Here is an 18404-nt window from a genome sequence, read left to right as displayed (position 1 = left end):
ATGTGAGTCACCCAAGAGAGTTCCTCTGAACGCCTCTTGCGCATCTGTATCACGCAACATCATGCTCAATTCCCTAATGAGGCAGTACGCGTCGTTTCTTGCTGCCCCGAGTCAACTCAACAGATCCGAGGTGTCACAAGAACGTCTAGACCCTGAACCATGGCGACTGAGGACATGAGCACGATCAAGCAAGCAGTGGCATGTCATCTACCGAAGCATCGGAACCGTTGATAGACCTTTGATGTCAACATGTATCACCAAAGACACGCGGCTCGGTTCAACGACCTCAATGCTTTTCTTACACCTTTTTGTCGCATTGGTTTCGTTGTCCACGACGCGAATTCTCCCTGACTCAGTTGTCGGACCGCTGCTCAAGAGACACAGTCGAGCACAAGATTGTTTCATGTCCCTTGCGACTGCCCTGTTGTTTCCTCCACGTAGAGCCGCACGGGTATAAGCATCAACGGCACGACCTCTCAGCTCATGTCAACCAGAACGAGTCCCTTGCAGGAAACTCGAACTCGCTTGGACTCACCCGGCAGGTCGCGGGCACCACTTAAGCGAGGATGGCATCACTCGATGATATGCATGAGTCCCGGACGGGCCGGGTGAAAGGCTCGGAGGATATTCGCCGACGATTTGCTAAAGAAAGACACAAACACAGAGGTGATAACGATGCGTTGAAAAGAAGGATAGCTTTTCCTAAAATGTCGTGCTTCCGCGCATCGGGGCGCCGATTCGTTGATCCGGACCTCGTCTACTCCATTGTACAAAATAGGTAAGGCGCAACCCTCGAGAGATGATCTGCTCGAGAGAAAGTCGTTTCTTCTCTCAGATATGTTCGGCAAACACAGCGGCTGCTTTGCAGTGATGTTGATTTACGTTGATTTGGCATGCTTGAGAATACCAACGCTCGACAAAGCATTCAGTCTATCATCGAGAATGACTCGCGGTACGGGACAGAAGCCACTCGTTTTTCTGAGTATCCAAGCACAAACTCCTACAGATTGTGTGAAATGTGCATGAAGCTCAACATTTATCCAACAAAAGAGCGCCATGCCCGCTACTACATATTGGAGATCACCTTGTTGCTATTTGCCAGTAAGTGTGGTCGTCTCGAGCGCTCTCAGGTACAGAGCTCGACCATTGGGCTCGATGACACGTCTCCGATCGCGTGCTGCTCACGTACCGTTCGACCACGAGGTGAGCAGAAACACGAAGTCACGATTTACCTGCGTTGCAGTGCGCTCATGTCCATAAACTACGACCCGTGTTCTGTCGCACGATAAGCATGCACGACGTTCCTGCTCACATGCAACTAATCTCAAACAGGTAACAAAAACCAGACGATGACCCTCTGTAAAGCCCTCCACACTACTTGGCACGGCTTACAGAAGACTCTGGCTGATATCGACGAACACCTTACGGACATGTGGCTCTCACGATAAGTGCTTGAACAGGAAACAAAGCCACTGCCGTGTTGACATAGACGACAACCTATATATTACTGTCATAACGGAACATCAGCCTCTTATCACTTGACAGGAGTTCACATAGCACAAATTGCAACATACACTCGTAGCTGCATTGCTGTGTACATTTCGACTCGGACTGGAGGGGCGGACACATTGCACAGCGAACTCGTCGAAAGCTATAACTCTGGTGAGTCTTCTCCCTCATCCCCTCATTCTTGAGCCGGCAAGAGCGAGATAGCTCTCAGCCTAAGCATCAACAAGCGCACACAACAACCGTGACCTACAGAAGACATGATAGCACGAGCTAACATAATGGGCAATTTCGTCAGCAAAGTCAAAGCAAAGCGAACCTCAGCTCAAAAAGCCAACCCAACAATCACAACCACAACCGACACCATGGGCGACGCCAAAACCCCCATAAAGATGACGCACTACGCCGGCGCCCAAAAAACCTTCGACCCCCCGCTCATCGCGCACGACAACCACTTCCTCGGCGATGTATCAACCTCGGGCGACGAGAAAATGCCCATTACAGCTGGCTTCTACCACTTCAAGCCGGGCACGCCGCTTGAGTACACGTACACGTACGAGGAGATGAAAATCATCCTCGAGGGTGAGGGGACGTTGAAAGATGGGAGTGGACAGGAGGTGCATGCTAAGGCGGGGGATGTGTTCTATTTCCCCAAGGGGAGTGTTATCACTTTTTCGACGGAGAGGCCGGAGGGGGTCAAAGCTTTCTTCTGTGGGCAGAGAGCGAGGGGGGCTGCATAGGGACTGAATTTTGGCACGTGTTAAATCCCACGGAGCGTCGTAATTTGAGCTCAGGGATAGATGCAGCTATCTATGCCCGATGCAAGTTTGCATGCAGCAATGTCTTGCTGCCGCCGTTTTGAGTCGAAATGGCTGCTTCTACTTCTGCTATCGACATGTACACCATTGAGGACCTGACCTGCTTTATGGCCACGTCTCAGTCACATCCCACTCTTGACTTGGCTTACTCTCGTCACCTCCACCTTGACCACCCGACTCCTGAGAGAGTGTATAGATCCATCTCTTGGACTTTTCCGGATCACTCAAGTCTACCCTCTCGACCTCCTCAGGTGTAATAATGACGACTCGAAAGTTCTTCCTTGCCAATTCGTCGTCTGCTAGATGACCAACCTTCTGCCCGAGCTCCTCGCCCTCACCCTTCCCTTCCGAAAGAGGATGGCCTGGCGGGGGGTTCCTGAACGTCCCTCTCATGCCCGGGCTCAGGTTCTCGAAATGGTTCTCAACCTCGTTCTTCCACGACCATTCGCTGTTCTTGGTTGCGTGGTCACCCACTGGTCTCATATACCTCCCCACTTGAGCCTTCACGGTGACTGTACCGCTGTTCTGAGCCTCATCCGTACCACCTTCCACATCATCCGCCGCAACAAGCCAGGCCTTCCCTCTAACTCTCCACTGCGTCATGGTATCCTTCACCCAGTACACAGCCTCAACTGGCCCTCCACCACCAGTCCCAGATTTACTCTGCTCTCTATCCCCCTTTCCCTTCCCCGTAGCAAAAATATGATACGTCTTCTCCATTCGTGCGTCATTCGTGAAGACGGGACAGTCACTCTGGTAAATGGCTGGGTTCTTCGGTAGTTCATTGTGTTTGTTCTCGGGTAGTTGGGCCCAGAAACCGCGGTGGATGCATGTTCGGACGCGGGGGGCGCCTTCGGGGGTGACGGTTGCGAGGTAGAATTCTGCGGAGGGGCCGCCGATCTTCTCGAGGTGGGATTCGAAGTCTGCTTTCCAGGGGGCTTCGGAGACGACGGTGGGATGGTGGGCGGACATGGTGCTGGATAGGCGGGTGAGGCGGGTTAGGGTGCGGGCTGCCAGGGTGGTGATGGGGGATAAGCTATTTGCTTCCTTGTGAGTTGTGAAGGAAGGTATACGGTAGAGAGATAATGCTTCTAGTTGTGTGATGGCAATGTCTAGCTATGAGCACCTCATACAGGTCACACAAATACTTCGACCTTCTGTCTATTTTCCTCCCTTTCGAGAACAGTGACTTCATGATTTCATGCCAGAAGTGACGTTATCGAAGAGATCTGGACAGCGCCTATCGATAGGCGTGCTTAGGCTCGATCTTAGGTTGGCTTTTGTCCGCTAGCCCCGCGGTCGAGAGCTTAATTCGTTGTCTATGGCGACGCGGATTTGTTGACCCTCCATCTTCCCTTCATTCCACATGTTTCTTGGCTTGCTACGATACTAGTACTCTGTAGTACTGGAGGCATTGTTTAGACCGTGTCGCAGCTGCACAAAAGAACAACCCCTCGTTATTGCAACTGCTCATACGCTATTCTGAAGCAAGCATCTCTTACTACACTCCAGCAAAAGCCATTTCTGCCGTCTCGGTCACTGGCCATCATTGATAGCCACACCGCTAAACCATTGACTCTTATCACCCATCGCCCACCATGGCTATCGAAAACCCATTCGCATCGCCCCAGACACAAGGCCAGAAGATGACGATGCCAATGCCACCACCACTACTACATACCAGATCAGGCAATGAGCTGTACGATCGCCCGTCAACACCCACCAGCAACCACATAGTTAGCCCACAACAAACACCACAAGGCAGTCCGAGCAAGAATCAGTTCCCACCGGGTGCTCATGACTTGCCAAATGTCTTCGACAATGCTATGAAGTTGCAGCCTTTGTCACAACCAAGATCCCAGCCTGGCTCACCCACCAAAGAATCACACGACCCCTTCACTGATAAGGCTATTCGACCTGCAAGCCCGACACGCCAGTCGAACAAGGAGAATGCTCCCGGGAGCCCTACGAGGTTTGGCTACACACAGAACGCGGCTGCTTTGGCAAGAGATGCTCCGTATAGGACAGAGACGAGAAGAGGCCCGCAAACTAGAGCATTGACTGCTGAGGAGCTGGAGAAGTTGCAGCAGCCGAAGGTTAAGCGGTTGGCTAATGTCACCCAACTATGTGAGTACGGCAAAGAGCTGGGTAGGATATTGCTAACAAAAATAGACTTTCTCGACCACTACTTTGACCTCCTCTCATATGTCCACCAAAGACAAACACGCCACAATGCTTTCAAGGAAGCCGTACCCGAACCGCCAACGACCCCGCAAGGAGATTACGATGCTGCCCTTCACAAATACCTTGGACGAGAGCGAGCCAACCTGCGAAAGAGACGAACCAGACTGAGACATGGCGACTTCCAAATCCTCACTCAGGTCGGCCAAGGTGGCTATGGTCAGGTCTACCTCGCACAGAAGAAGGATACCAGAGAGGTTTGCGCCTTGAAGGTGATGAGGAAGAAGTTGCTATTCAAGCTAGACGAAGTGAGACACATTCTGACAGAACGAGATATTCTCACGGCTGCCAAATCAGAATGGCTGGTCAAACTTCTCTATTCTTTCCAGGATGAAGAGCAGATCTATCTTGCTATGGAGTACGTGCCGGGAGGTGATTTCAGAACATTGCTCAACAACACTGGTGTACTGCACAACCGTCACGCAAGATTCTACATTGCAGAGATGTTCTCCTGTGTTGATGCTCTACACAACCTGGGCTACATCCACCGAGATCTGAAACCGGAGAATTTCTTGATTGATGCGACTGGTCACGTCAAGCTCACTGATTTCGGTCTTGCGGCTGGCATGCTGAGCCCTATCAAGATCGAGAGCATGCGCGTCAGACTTGAAGAGGTGGGAGATACCAAAGTACCATTCGGCATGCCCGCAGTGGAAGATCGATCAGTGGATCAACGAAGAGAAGGCTACCGTTCCCTCCGCAAGAAGGATATACACTATGCCAAGTCTATCGTCGGCTCACCAGACTACATGGCTCCTGAAGTCCTCCGAGGTGAACAGTACGACTTCACCGTCGACTACTGGTCTCTCGGCTGCATGCTTTTCGAAGCTCTGGCCGGATACCCGCCCTTCGCTGGCGCCACGGTTGACGAGACATGGCAGAATCTCAAGCGCTGGCAACGTGTGCTCCGAAAGCCACAATACGACGACCCGAATTACTTCCTGTCCAAGCGAACATGGGACCTCATCACGAGACTCGTGGCAGGCAAAGAGAACAGATTCAAGAACATCAACGAGATACACAAGCATGATTACTTCGCTGAGGTAGAATTTGATGCTCTGAGAGAACAGAAGGCACCGTTCGTACCTGAGCTGGACTCAGAGACCGATGCGGGCTATTTCGATGATTTTGGCAGTGAGGCTGATATGGCCAAGTACAAGGAGGTGCATGATAAGCAGAGAGCACTTGAGGAGATGGAGGACCGAAACGACAAGATGAACAAGAATGTGTTTGTGGGCTTTACGTTCAGGTATGTGTGATGTGATGTTTGGTGTGATATGTGCTAACGTGTGATAGACACCGAAAACCTGCTGTTGATGGCGAGGGCGGTAAGCCTGCGAGTCCGAGGAAGCAGGTTGATGAGAGTACGTTTGGAACTATCTTCTAGAGGTTGTTGGGCTGGGATGGGGTGGTGTGACGTGGTTGGTGTGGTGTGGTTGTTCTTTTCTGAGCTGAGCTGAGCTGGAGCGGAAGGCTAAAAGTTGTGTTAGTATTGACGAGTGGCGTGCTGTGAGTTATATCGGCTGGTTATGAGTATGAATTACATCCGGCTGGTTAGATGTTGGCGTTCAGGTATTTTGGACGATGCTACGATGTATTACTAGCGACGTTGGCATGAAGACGAGAGACATGAGATAGAGGTCATTGATTCTTCTGCCATGAAGTAGGAACGAAATCGACACTGACTTCAGAATTCCTGAACGAGCTCAATGCTTGATAATTGTGCAGGTAGTAGAACTGTGAAAAGCAGCCATTCCATTTATTCCTGGTTTCACCGGGTACCAAAATACCACCGAACCGCGTTGTATACTGCTTCCTCTTGTAGCATAGTACCTACTAAGCATAGCACTTGCCCTCGTATGACCTGCCTTGCTCTACCATGCTGCTGCGCTCCTGCCATGATTGTGCATATAAGACTGGACTAGCAAGAGGGTTTAACTATGGTACAGCTTCACCTCCCAACCACGAAATTGAGTTCGAGTCCATCTTCAAGTAGTCATTATTTCTTTCTAGCCTGGCATCTTCTTGTATCTATCTTGTACCTGTCTCTGTCCTGTCATATATCGATTGTCCACGACTTGTAACATAAAGTGCACGGTGATCCTCAATACCAACGGCGACAGGAAACGACATCGTGACAAGTGTTGACCTTGCAGATCCTTATCGCGATAAGGAAGACGCGTTGTACCGTAGTTTGTCCGTACCGTATGCGCCAACTTTGATGTCTTTTGACAATTGTCACTTTGACAAAACTCGTACAGCAGCACTCACCTTTACATAACGAAGCCTCCAGTACCCTTATAGCTTAGAGATTTAAGTCTTCTATCTACTGTAGTAGACGATACTGAAATTTAAGGAAATAAGATAGGTAAACCTAAGGACGGAACTTAACGATGTAAAGGTACGGTAAGCTAAAGTTACGCTAAATACTTAAATTATTAGCCGTAGGCGAATAGCTCGATCAGCCTCTTTTTCATTAGCCTAGCTTAACCTACCTCGATTTTAGGGTACCGATAAATACCTATTATAGAGAACGCTGCTTACTACTACCTTAGTTATTAGCTAAAGTCAGCGTGATATTCGAGCTAGAAGTGTTGTATAGTAGGTGCAGATGACATTTGGTAAAAAACATTGGAGTTGGCGCATGTGGAACGGACAAACTGCGGTACGCGTTGATTCAGCAGGGCGCTGTCCAATACAACAGATTCTGTCCTCAATGTCAAGGCAATGGTTAGCAGTTGTCTGGACCATCGATAAGCCATTATCATCCTCGAGCTGTCCTTTTCCAGAACCGATCATTTCAGGATAATAGACCTCGAATACCGCACCGTACTGGAATTTGCAGCCGACGATGAGTTGCTTCTCCGAAGCCACGACCGACTGGGCCAGCGAAATAAGCGTGCAGCATACCCATTGCCCCGAATCTCTCCTTTATTTCATCACCGGATGCGATGCAGCGGTTGCGAGATAATAGCTCGGAAGCCTGGATGGTCGAATGAGCAATGGAAGAGACGAGCAAGTGAAGAGCATCTGATCTTTCTCCGAAGGAGACAGGACAAGAGCGGGCCTCCGAACCTTACAGAAGACATTGTGCCTGGGCAGCTTGAAGGATGCTGCCACACAGCAAGCCGATGAGTCTCTGCCTGCTGATCCTTGACCTGCGAGTGAAGCTAGAGGTCAAGCCTGAGTCAGCCTGGTCACGATCCGAGAACGAATGCTGCGCAAAGCGAACTCTTCACGAATACACAGGCTCTTCAGGCACGAATCGCCCCATCGCCAAGGTAGCTATCCTGCAGGAGAGCACCACGACGGCACCCCTGCGCCAGTACTGCAGCGCTGAAAGCAGGAGGCATACCGGATCACACGCCCATGTCCTAGACATTGTCGAGAGCTCGCTGTACACACTGTACCGCCAGCACAAGAAAGATGCAAGGACTTCGGGTTGACCAAAAATCTGGGCTGCTGATACAACGATTGGTCACTGGGCAAGTGAGGTTGAATGGATGGAGGTACAGCACACTGCCAGCATAGACTTTCATCGAGCCCGGCGGTACACCGGGCTCGATGGACAATCTGCCCGCCCAATGTGCAAAGACACACCTCACTTCACGCAGCTTGTCATTTCGAAACGCTCTTCCAAGGATATCGATACACGAGACCAGAGCAATTCCACGACCTCTGCCAATTGTTGCAAATGTATCGCAAGGCACTGTTCGAACGAACCTTGGCCCGTGTAGGTTAGCTGTCGTGGCCGATTCGACTGGGAATCGTTGGCGAAATCCTCGGGTCGGCATCGAAACATCTCGATATTACGTCTCGACTGCCGTCTATGCTTCGGGTCGTCTTAGGCTCATGCTAGCGGGACACACAACAGGTTGTCCGGCAAGACCAACCATATCTTGGGAGCCAAGCTGCTCAACATCCTTGTGTGCGAGTACAAGGCTCTCAAGGCTATCCACGAAAACGACCAAAGTCAAATGCGTTGATCCAGCTCATCGGAGCAGATACCGGGAACTCTGCATGAGCGTTCCACTAGGCATGTGTGGGATGGTTCGGTAACGTCGGCATTGATATTTGGCAAATATCAACACGAGCAGGGACAGCCAGAAGTGATGCACGTTCAATGTTCGCCATTGCGCTGTGCTCTGTCTGCTGGCTCTGGCCGAACATGTGCCCAGTGACTGGCGAGGCTTCCAGCACGCTTTGTGCATCCTCGGTCACACAAGATGCTCCGGTCACTGAAGGCTGGGACGGAGAGAATTGCGTACCTCGATGCAAGGTCACCATTACAGGTTGTTCGCAGCCAGGCCATTCTCAACTGTACGATTCCAAGGCTCGTTGCTGGCCGTCAGTGATTGGTTGGACTGCTCGTCACATGCTTCTCCACCGAACTTTTTGAACATCAGACCTCAATTTCGCAATTCTGTGCCTCCCAACTCAAGAGTACTGCATGTTTACGGCCACTCTTATCTCGACTGCCTCCTTGCTTGTGTTGGTGGTATTCGGAGCTCTTCCAGGGCCTGCTCAACGTGCCTGGAGCATATCCGGAAGCTGAATACACAACAGCATGCACCCAAAACGCATGCTACGCCATGCGGTGTTGCTAGCATAGCATAGCATAGCGCTCTAGAGGTCCGCCTCCCTCACCTGGCCATGAGTGACTCGCAGTTAAGGACATTGACGCGAACGCAGCCCACGATCGTTGCTTCTTCGACTGGTACCACCAGTAATTGTACAGCAATGATTCCCTTGAATGTTTCGATGTACAGCCGGAGGTCGTCAGCTGGGAAAACAAGTACAATGCGTTGCAGCAAGAGGTCGACCAACTACAGTTGGATGGAGCAGCGATGAAACGTCCTCGAAATTTCCATGCGAGGTCGCATCGACGAACCCATCCAGCAGCTCTGAGAAGAAGCCAACAAGGTGCCTGTCATTGAGCCACACACAATTTCGGAGTACAGTCGCAAGTTCCGCTGCTTAATATCATGGCAGTCACTATGTTCTGTAATCGGCATGTCCCATGAAAGCCTGTTCTCCGTGTGTGAGATGCTCTATTGCTGCTGCCATGCCGACGACATCGGTATGACGCCCCAAGGGTGTGCAGGCTGCATGTGGCTGGCGTTGCAAACTGTTCCATCAAAAGCTGCTTTTGTGGTATCCTGGGCATCCTGACGGTACTGGTAGCAGTGCGCTGAGCTCGATGCCAACAGTGCGTCTTCTGGTGAGTGTTTCTTCTGTGCCTTCCTCTTAGTTTCTCCCTCTTGTTCCGGTTGATGGCTGCGCATTTCGTCGTCGGTAAGTGGGGGTATCATGGTCTGAGAAGTCAGGTCCTGCGAATCTTGCGTGTATGCTGGGCGCAACTGGACGGTGAACTGACAAGTGGCTGATTTGATCGTGCTGCAACGCATTGTGTGCGCTCCATGCGCTGCTATGGTGACCTCCCGGGTGTCTGACCAGCTGCGATGCGATGGGCCGGTGAGAGTCGTCTATGGTGGCCAATCTCGAAGTTGTATCATCGCTGCTCTGCCTGCAGAAAGTGGCTGTTATGGCCTGCAATGTGTCCCAGCCGAACTGCTGCAACTTCAGAGCGAGAGTCTAAGTACTGACTCCCCGTACCTTCGTGCTTCATTTTGGGGTTGTCGGCTGCTAAGGTAAGTTCCGCGAAATACTGGTGTGTAAGGGGCGCATGTGAAAATCAAAGTTTCGTGGTGTTGAATGAGGATCTAATCTTTTTCCTGCCTACACCAACACTGACCGCAGTCGACTCATCTGCACAAGCAAGTCAATATCAGTCGCTTGTACCTTGTTCTCTTACTGTGAAGAAGTATCTCTGATATCTTTCAAAATGCCCTTTCTTGTCCAGCTGTCACTCCTTTTTGACTACATCCAGGGAATTTGGACGCCAAACACGAAGAGATACAATGATTTCCTGCAATGTTTGGCGGAAAGTCGTGTCCTTTGTTTTATGGTGGTATACGCGCTTGAAGTCATGGTTCTAGACCCTTCAGCTCGGCAAGCATTGGAGAAGATTGTCCTGACCGTGATGGGTCCTGATATTCAATTCAGTCAAATCAGTGGTAAGAGCAGCGAAACTCATATGAGCGCCTACTAACCTGACTTTAGCAATCTTCAAGGATATTGCGCACGATCTTCTACGACAGGAGACCCGCCATCCCTGTGAAATCTCCTCCCAACACAGCGAACTTTCCTTGGAATGGACCTGTCAACTATACCTGGACTTGACGGCCCTCAGCAGAATGCACATCGAGACATACTTGCTCGTCGCTTTGCAACAAGTCCTGACCCGCCTTATCAACCATCTGGCATCGAACACTGTCTCAATCAAGGGGATCCTATGCTTCTCGATCCTGACAAGCTTGAGGCAGAATCGCCGTCAACGCTGACGTTAGTGAAGAATAAGCAGATCGCATTTGGATATATGCATATCGACACAGATCGTTATGCGGATATATGCCCTAAAACCGCGATTTGCACCATCTACAAGAACTTCTGGGCACCACATCGCCGAACAAGCTCCGTGGGTCTAGACATAAGCGAAGGCGCAAAGCTCGATGACCTCAGATATGGTCTGAGCTCTGTCACAATCGTTCACGAGGGCCTACACTCGCCCGCCTCAATTCTTGGTAAGGTGGACTGAAGCTCCGCCCCATGAACATACGCTGACCATCTCTGTAGCCGACGACGCACAGATAGCTGTCACTGACGTGCCAAACGGTTTCGAGCTCCTGATACCCCCAGCCAGCAGTTCCAGATACAGAAAAGGCACCCTCGAATTCATGATGCAGAAGTTCGAAGACTGTCTGATGTACGTCAAGCGAAACGCCCAGGATGGAACGAAGCACATACTGAAAAGTGCTGTCAACTTCCACTACTTGGTCGTACTGATCCTCCTTTTCTGCTGCTTTCCCCGGTACAAGTTTACTTCTGGAGTAGCGGTGCTACGAAAGACGCCGGCTCATACAGATACCCTCTTTAGGCCTCTGGACGGTAAGAAGAGGGACAGTCCGAGCTCAGACGCACATGACGATGATCCAAGCTGGGTACAAAACTTGAGTGATGAGCAGAAAAGAGCGAGGGATAATCTTATCTGGATGATAGAGCGACTGACTTGAGGGATCGATGAGGTTGAAGAAAGCCGTGTTTGGTCACGAAGTCACGGAACATACTCTTGCTTTCGCAGCATTCTGCAGTCGCAATCTAACGGCCTGCGCGCTGACTTCATCCTTTGACCGTGAACAGCAAGAACACTTCTCGTCCCTTTACGCTGAGTTTTTATGTGGCCTCGAGCATGGTATTAAGCTGCTCTTCGCTAGTACCGTCTGTACATCTTCATGTGGTGGTCGTTCAGGATTCTGCCGTCTTAGTTTTCACATACCATGATATATACCCTTCTGGGACAAACGCTTACTCATACCTCCGCAGATATGTCACCAAGCACCGGCTCGTTGCTCCAATTCGGATCGCATATCAGGGGTCCATTGGGTCCCGATCCTCCAGACGACATGCTCTGGCGCTGGCTATATGCTATATGTCTTTACAAAGGCCCTTACAAATTGCGAGGATATGTGGCCTTTCGACGACTTTGATCTTGCTCAGATCATGGCAGGTGAACCCAACTCAACCATGGCTGGATTCATGGTATCACGCGAGCACGGCTAGAGCTTGATCTGATTGTTCAAGGAGGCATGAAAATTGCATGATTACAGCTATCGAGTCCAGCTATGCATGGAGCTTCACAATAAACAGATGTCCGCCTTACCTACCATGGTCGATAGATGAGAAGCGACAGGTCGGTGTCTGAAGGGGTCGTCGTCGAGATAAGCATCCTGACATCGCCCGCAGGGACCAGGAACTGGTCATAGTGGCAAGCTTGGATATCACGGACTGAAGAATGCCATGCGGATACATCGGGATGAAAGGAGAGAGCAAGCAAGTAACGGAGCGGTATTGTGTGTCTGTAAGCCATCACAGAAGCATATGCGTGGACGTGCGTGTGCTGGCAGATTGCGGAACAGGACTCGAGGTAGCGGAGCACCTTAAGTTGTTTGGAAGAATGTACCACACAGTTCGTGTCAAGAACTCGATCGGCTTTGCCTCCACTGCGGTGAGCCTCTGTTGTCCCTGATGTGCTTTTCATCTTCCTCTTGACTCTTGGCACCAGATTGACATGGTTAACCCTTTCTCTTCTTTTCAATATGTCTGACTTCGAATCGACACACCCTGCCATCATGATCCCATTCTCCGATGCAATTCACGCACCACCTCCTCCAACCCCTCAATCGTAGTAGGTGGACTCCTTCCAGGAAAGTACCGCCGAAACAGATCCTGGCTCTCATCATACCCCTTACACGCACGAATGCTGGGCATATCTCTATGTCGGACCTATCGAACGTGGAGTTATGAACTTGCGAGCAGGGTATAGCAGCGTAGCGAAGGGTGTTCACAGGAAGGATATATGTTTTCTTATCATGGATAGCAGCTATCATCACAATAGAGAGTGTACCAAGGAACTGCAACATGAATGATATGCGGTTGGTACCATTAGTAGTGCGAGTAGGGGCCGGCTGCCGGAAGCAGCAACTGGATTGGAAGGTATGAATTGCTTGAATGACTGAACCAGTATTGGGGCAGTCCCAGTACTATGCGGAATGCTAGATATTAGAGGTGGCTGGTATTGTATTTCTGTCAGCCGGATCCATAAGTGTGATTAATCAAATCAACGCGCAAACCCCTTGGTCTAACCTTTTCAAAAATCACCCCGACCTGGCACTCACCCACCGTTACTCACCCATTTACTTCCTCGACAAATGCCACTTACTCAATCTCCCAGTCCTCTCCAACTCGTCATTCTCAGCCTTCATCCTCGCGACCCTATCCTTGCGCCTCTTCTCCTTGCTCCACATCTTATTGTACTCGTTGTGCTTCGCCTTTGCCTCTTGCGTCTTGCTCCTCGCCTTCACCTCAGGTCTCTGGTGGTACTCCCTCCAGTACGCTTTTCGGTCTTCGCTCGTGCGACGTCTGTAGAGTGGTGAATCAGTCGTGGAACGTTGGGGACTGCGACTGCGACTGCGACTGCGTGTGCGGGTGCGGGAATGGGATCGAGACGGTGCGCTGTAGACGGGGGGCAAGCTGTAGGGGTTATAGTCGCTGTGGTAGGACGAGGCATAGGGGTCGTAGTACATACTTGAGTGGTCTTGGCGGGTTTGACCGTGACTTGTGCTTGGGCGGTGGCTTCGGCTGGGGCGCCGGCCGTCGGTGTAGTTCTCTGGAAGCCAGCCGGTGAGTTCGGCTTCGTGTTGGGCGTAGGGGTCGTAAGAGAATGAGTTGTGGCGGGACGGCATTTTGGGGGGACTGTGTGGTGGGTGCGTCCGGCGCAGGTTACCTAGGTGGTTGACTGGTTGGAATGGATTGGATTGGCTTGGAAGCCTGTGTTGTTTGCACAGGACTCTCTGGTGGATGTAGTGGTGTTCTGGTTGTCTGTGGTGAGTAGAAGCGGGAGTACTTATAGATAATGGTGCCTCGTGTATCACTATGAAGCGTTGTGTCCTCGATCTTTGGCCACATTATCGTCAAGAGGGTTTGAGGCACAGGCATTGTGTTCTACCTCTGTTAGGATGTACAAAGCACAAAGCGTTCGGTCGTGGTGTGGCAGATAAGGACATGATCACTCTTGTGCATCATTGTACATCTTTGTTTTTGCGACAAAGCACTGTGACTTTTGGTGAATGCTTCAAACTTGAAAGGAATGATGGTTCTTGATCGGGCAGTTGCAATCTACCCAAGTCCTCACAGGCTCAAGTCAGGCCACTGCCTCCTGAAAGCCTCAATTGTGTCTCCTATACTCTCCTCAAACCCTCTGAAGCTCTCGACATGCAAAGCACGATATGCCTTTGTTGCTTTGAGCGTAGGCTCATCACCAGGCCACCCGAACGCCGTTGCATATCCTCTACCTTCTTCGCCAAGGATGATTCTGTCCACTACCTTGTCCTCGTGAGCATATTGCTTTCTTATGGTGTCGGCTATGCCCTGCGGAGGTGCTTTGCCATTCGTAGCTAGGTAGCGCTGACCGCCACTCTGCTCCGGATGTTCCATCGCCCAGACGTGAAGTGCTGCCACGTCTCGTACATCGATATACGTCGCCCCTCCGATTTGTGGTGGCAGGCGACCTTCAGCCTTACATTTCCCAGACCAGATGTTCCAAACCGGCAGAAGCGTCTCGTTCAGCTTCTCCGGGCTATCAGGCCAGTTCACGGGCGGACCTGTGACCACGCCAGGATTGATCGATGTACATGCTGGCCCGACCCACTGTCCGTCACTCTGACTGGCATTGTCAACAAACTTCCACATGGCGCGTTCGGCTGCTGCTTTTGAGGCACCGTAAGCGACCGGAGCAAGGAAAGTACCATCTTTCTCACTGTTTCGTGCTACGGCCTCGCCGGACTCGTTCCAGTCATCTTCAGCGTAAGCGCGGTTCTCGCTACCACCCTCGGAGATAGGTGGAAAGCGCCACTTGTCGGCAATCGCAGCTATAGAACTCAGTTGAACGAAAGAAGCGATCTTGCCGCCGAGGTCACGATTCTCGACGTATGCACTTTGCACGATCGACTGAACGCCTCCTATCGCGGGCTGGAAGAACTCGTCCACGGTACGGAGACGAAAGTTGACAGGAGATGCCGTGTGGATGATTGCGTGGACACCGTGCACGGCTTCATCGAACGCGCCAGGCACAGTGATTTCAGAAACCACGAAGTGCTGGAGGCGGGAAGTTGATGCAAACGGTTGGAAGGCTGATTGAGCAAGGAGCCGTGTTGGGGTTGATTCGGAGCGCGATGTCCCGCGCACCGTGTAACCTTTCCGAAGCAGCAGTAAAGCGATATGGGAGGCGATATAGCCATTTATGCCCGTTATAAGGACGATCTTGGACTCGTTGTTGTCATTATGGGTAATATCTATGGGATACGTGAACTGATCAGGTGTGGCCATGACTGGATAATGCGATGTCGGTTCAGCGAATTGTGTGTCTCCCAAGGTCGAAAATTGTAAGGCAGTCGTCCTCGCTTACTCGACGTTTATGCGTACCAGATGCAATGAGCAGTTTGTTAGTTTCGAGCGTTGGGTCGGAGTTCACAATGCTGGTCATCATTCGAAGAGGAAGCTTCACATTGCTTGGCGTTTGCGGATACTCGACTCTCGACCTTGGGCCATTTCAAAGGGCATCGATGGTTCCGTGCCTGCACCTTTCAAACATGCGATGCACGCGTACACTCTCTAGAAGATCATATCAAGGCGCCGTCCCAATTATGATCAGATGTCCTGATCACGACTTGAACACGAAAGAATAGGGGAAAAAAGCTCTGGAGGGCTGTTCAAACAGGGAGCTGCGAGGACGTCATACTGTCAACATTGTGCCTTCCAGAGTCTAGCGCTAGCTTGATTAACGAGTTCTTGCCCTTTTCCGAATTCCGCCAATATTCCTTCAGCTTCATCCTCTCCTTGAGTTATGCTGCAGCCGATTGAAATGAGAAGGTATCGCGTACCGACGTGCCAAGTGATATGCTTGATATTGGTGTATTGCGACGGGCTATTTTGTGCATTTTCAGGAAAGGACTGCGTCTAGCAGACCGAGATTCACCTAATTGTGACCACCTGATGTGGCACTGCAGACCACGCGTGATCACAACGGTCGAAACCATTGACGAGTCCAACTCCCGCATGTATCGTAGCGGAACATGTCGAACTATGAATATGACCACTATGCGACTACGTTTGTCCACCTTTTGATACCATTCAAGTGCGGGCCAACGTTGAGAAGTACGGTATTTGTGCCTTGGTATTATGGGACGAGACAATGATCACGGATCAAATCAGGGAAGAAAAACGGGCGAAATCGCTTCACGAGTGCTGGATGTTTTGCATTATTACAATTGTAGCTACCTACCGGAGAAGTTTCGCTTCTGGTGTTCACTTACCAAACGATTACCACAGGTGTACTGCTCCTGTATCGTTGAAGTTCTATTCGACATCTATTCTCGAGATCTAGTTGCCCTTGATCACTTCTGCTCCGTTGCGTGACGCCGAGTGCGTAGAGGCGAGTTCAGGATCTGAAATCATTCGGGCCCAAGTCTGCTTCAATGCTCGAATTTTTGGTAGATGCTGCCCCACTCTTTTCGGTAGTATTTGTCGTGGAACTCGCGAGGCATTCCCAAGACTTTGATGCTTGATGCACGTCCCGGGTATTCAGAACTGACCGTGGCGATATTCCAGTTCTTGAAGCTAGCACGGTTTTTTGCAATAACTCCCCGAGCCTGTTCATAAGGCGCGAATTCGAGCTTGGGAACAGTAGGCCGGAGATAAGAGAGCCCTGCCAGGTCCACAGGCCGATTGACCTGCGCCAACATAGCTATGCAGTGGCTGATCTGCTCATGCAGGTAAGTGGTGCTTCGGGGCCTTGTCTGTACGATTGCTTCTAAGACATCGAGGACTTGCATGAAACCACACGAGTAGCGTTCTCGCCTGTAAGAGGAGACCTGGGACATGCTGATAGGTGTCCCTTTGTCGGTGAAGCCGCAGAGCAGACACATGATCTGTAGGATGTTGGCGAAGTCAGACCGACAGCCTGAAAGCCACTGCTGCTGTGTGCACTCTTCGCGAAGCTTTGCACAGCCGAAGTCCCCGAGTATGACTTTGACTCTGCCGTTCTCCGCATGAAGCAGCCAATTGCCTTCATGCCCATCTCGGTGTATGATTCCAGCTTGCTGCACTTGGATAGTAGTTTTCAGCATTGAGCCGAGCCATTGGCAGAGCAGTGGTTCGGGGAGGCGATGGCCGTACTTGCGAGCAGCATCATAGACGCCATTCATACTGCCGAGATTGCAAAGGCTCCAATAGCTCACCTCTAGCGCCTTCGACTCAGCAGAACTGAAGTGTCTTACCCAACCCTTCAATTTGTAAACGTTCTGGATATCCTTTACTTTCAAGGCTAATTGAGCCTCCCGGCTCGGTTGTGTTCTTGCTTGATGATCTGAATAGACTTCTGAGAGTCTCAGCTCTTCCTTTCGGACGTAAAGTCTGCCATTGTGTAGCGAGCGCACTAGTGAAGCACAACCAAATTGTCCTTGACCAAGGGTTTTGACAAAGAGGTACCCGTGTCCTTCATTGAAGAACACTGCATTCTGTGATTCTGGTAGCATGATTCTCGACCTGCGAGTATCAAATTGTTGCTTGTGGACAATTGGCAGAGGTTAGGAATCGAGCGAGGCTTATTTGAGCGGGCTTTCGTTTGGACTGGCTAATGAGACTACTGAGTTGAGGACGAGGCCTGTGCGATATTTCCCATGCGGCACGGCACGAGTTTGTTGTGTCTTTGTCCCGCGCCACAAAGCAGGCAGACATAACAACGAACGTTGTTCGAGACGCCATTGTGCTCTTCACACACTGACGCGTGGTGAAGGTTAGGGGTCAGAGGACGCGTTTTCTACCGCAGCATAAGCTGACGTGAAGGCTCGGCACAGGCGCTGAATCTGCGGCAGATGTGAGACGCGTTTCCCAACCATAGATAGAATGCATAGACGCTTTAGTGAACAACAAGGGGAAGCCGCAACGTGCGTCGCGTCAGTCTCTATGCTGCGTCTGCAGAGAGATAGCCTCGGATTAACGAACAGGCCAACCCCTCATCATGCCAGTATTGGTCCCTATCAGGAGGCATGAGTCAATTGCTGTAGTCAAGATCTCACCTTCATCACAGTCTAGGCTTTCGCTCCACCAACACCAACGAGTTTCACCAAACATTCAAGTATGGCTCCGGGACCTGATGATCCT

At 51.0% G+C, this 18404-nt stretch overlaps 7 protein-coding genes across 7 annotated transcripts; 3 read left to right on the top strand and 4 right to left on the bottom strand.

Moving 5' to 3' along the window:
* Positions 1–1787: 1787 nt before the first annotated feature.
* Positions 1788–2246, top strand: PMZ80_001967 (uncharacterized protein; the record flags this gene model as incomplete). Its single annotated transcript, XM_064870404.1, has 1 exon — positions 1788–2246. One exon carries the CDS (start codon positions 1788–1790, stop codon positions 2244–2246), a length of 459 nt encoding a protein of 152 aa, XP_064732857.1.
* Positions 2247–2429: 183 nt separating this feature from the next.
* Positions 2430–3296, bottom strand: PMZ80_001966 (uncharacterized protein; the record flags this gene model as incomplete). The annotated part of the gene is made up of 1 exon (XM_064870403.1): positions 2430–3296. The coding sequence occupies one exon, from the start codon at positions 3294–3296 to the stop codon at positions 2430–2432; it is 867 nt and encodes a 288-aa protein (XP_064732856.1).
* Positions 3297–3922: 626 nt separating this feature from the next.
* On the top strand, positions 3923–5952 carry DBF2 (serine/threonine-protein kinase dbf2; the record flags this gene model as incomplete). Its single annotated transcript, XM_064870402.1, has 3 exons — positions 3923–4451; positions 4497–5814; positions 5862–5952. 3 exons carry the CDS (start codon positions 3923–3925, stop codon positions 5950–5952), a joined length of 1938 nt encoding a protein of 645 aa, XP_064732855.1.
* A 4827-nt stretch (positions 5953–10779) lies between these two features.
* PMZ80_001964 (uncharacterized protein) lies at positions 10780–11698 on the top strand (the record flags this gene model as incomplete). The annotated part of the gene is made up of 2 exons (XM_064870401.1): positions 10780–11209; positions 11262–11698. The coding sequence occupies 2 exons, from the start codon at positions 10780–10782 to the stop codon at positions 11696–11698; spliced, it is 867 nt and encodes a 288-aa protein (XP_064732854.1).
* A 1680-nt stretch (positions 11699–13378) lies between these two features.
* PMZ80_001963 (uncharacterized protein) lies at positions 13379–13927 on the bottom strand (the record flags this gene model as incomplete). Its single annotated transcript, XM_064870400.1, has 1 exon — positions 13379–13927. The coding sequence occupies one exon, from the start codon at positions 13925–13927 to the stop codon at positions 13379–13381; it is 549 nt and encodes a 182-aa protein (XP_064732853.1).
* Positions 13928–14372: 445 nt separating this feature from the next.
* PMZ80_001962 (uncharacterized protein) lies at positions 14373–15569 on the bottom strand (the record flags this gene model as incomplete). Its single annotated transcript, XM_064870399.1, has 1 exon — positions 14373–15569. One exon carries the CDS (start codon positions 15567–15569, stop codon positions 14373–14375), a length of 1197 nt encoding a protein of 398 aa, XP_064732852.1.
* Positions 15570–16714: 1145 nt separating this feature from the next.
* PMZ80_001961 (uncharacterized protein) lies at positions 16715–17776 on the bottom strand (the record flags this gene model as incomplete). Its single annotated transcript, XM_064870398.1, has 1 exon — positions 16715–17776. One exon carries the CDS (start codon positions 17774–17776, stop codon positions 16715–16717), a length of 1062 nt encoding a protein of 353 aa, XP_064732851.1.
* Between the last annotated feature and the right edge of the window lie 628 nt (positions 17777–18404).

This window comes from Knufia obscura (assembly GCF_036327395.1).
Source record: "Knufia obscura strain CCFEE 5817 isolate CBS 148926 chromosome Unknown scaffold_2, whole genome shotgun sequence".
NCBI classification, from domain to species: domain Eukaryota; kingdom Fungi; phylum Ascomycota; class Eurotiomycetes; order Chaetothyriales; family Trichomeriaceae; genus Knufia; species Knufia obscura.
This window is presented reverse-complemented; position numbering and strand designations above follow the sequence as displayed.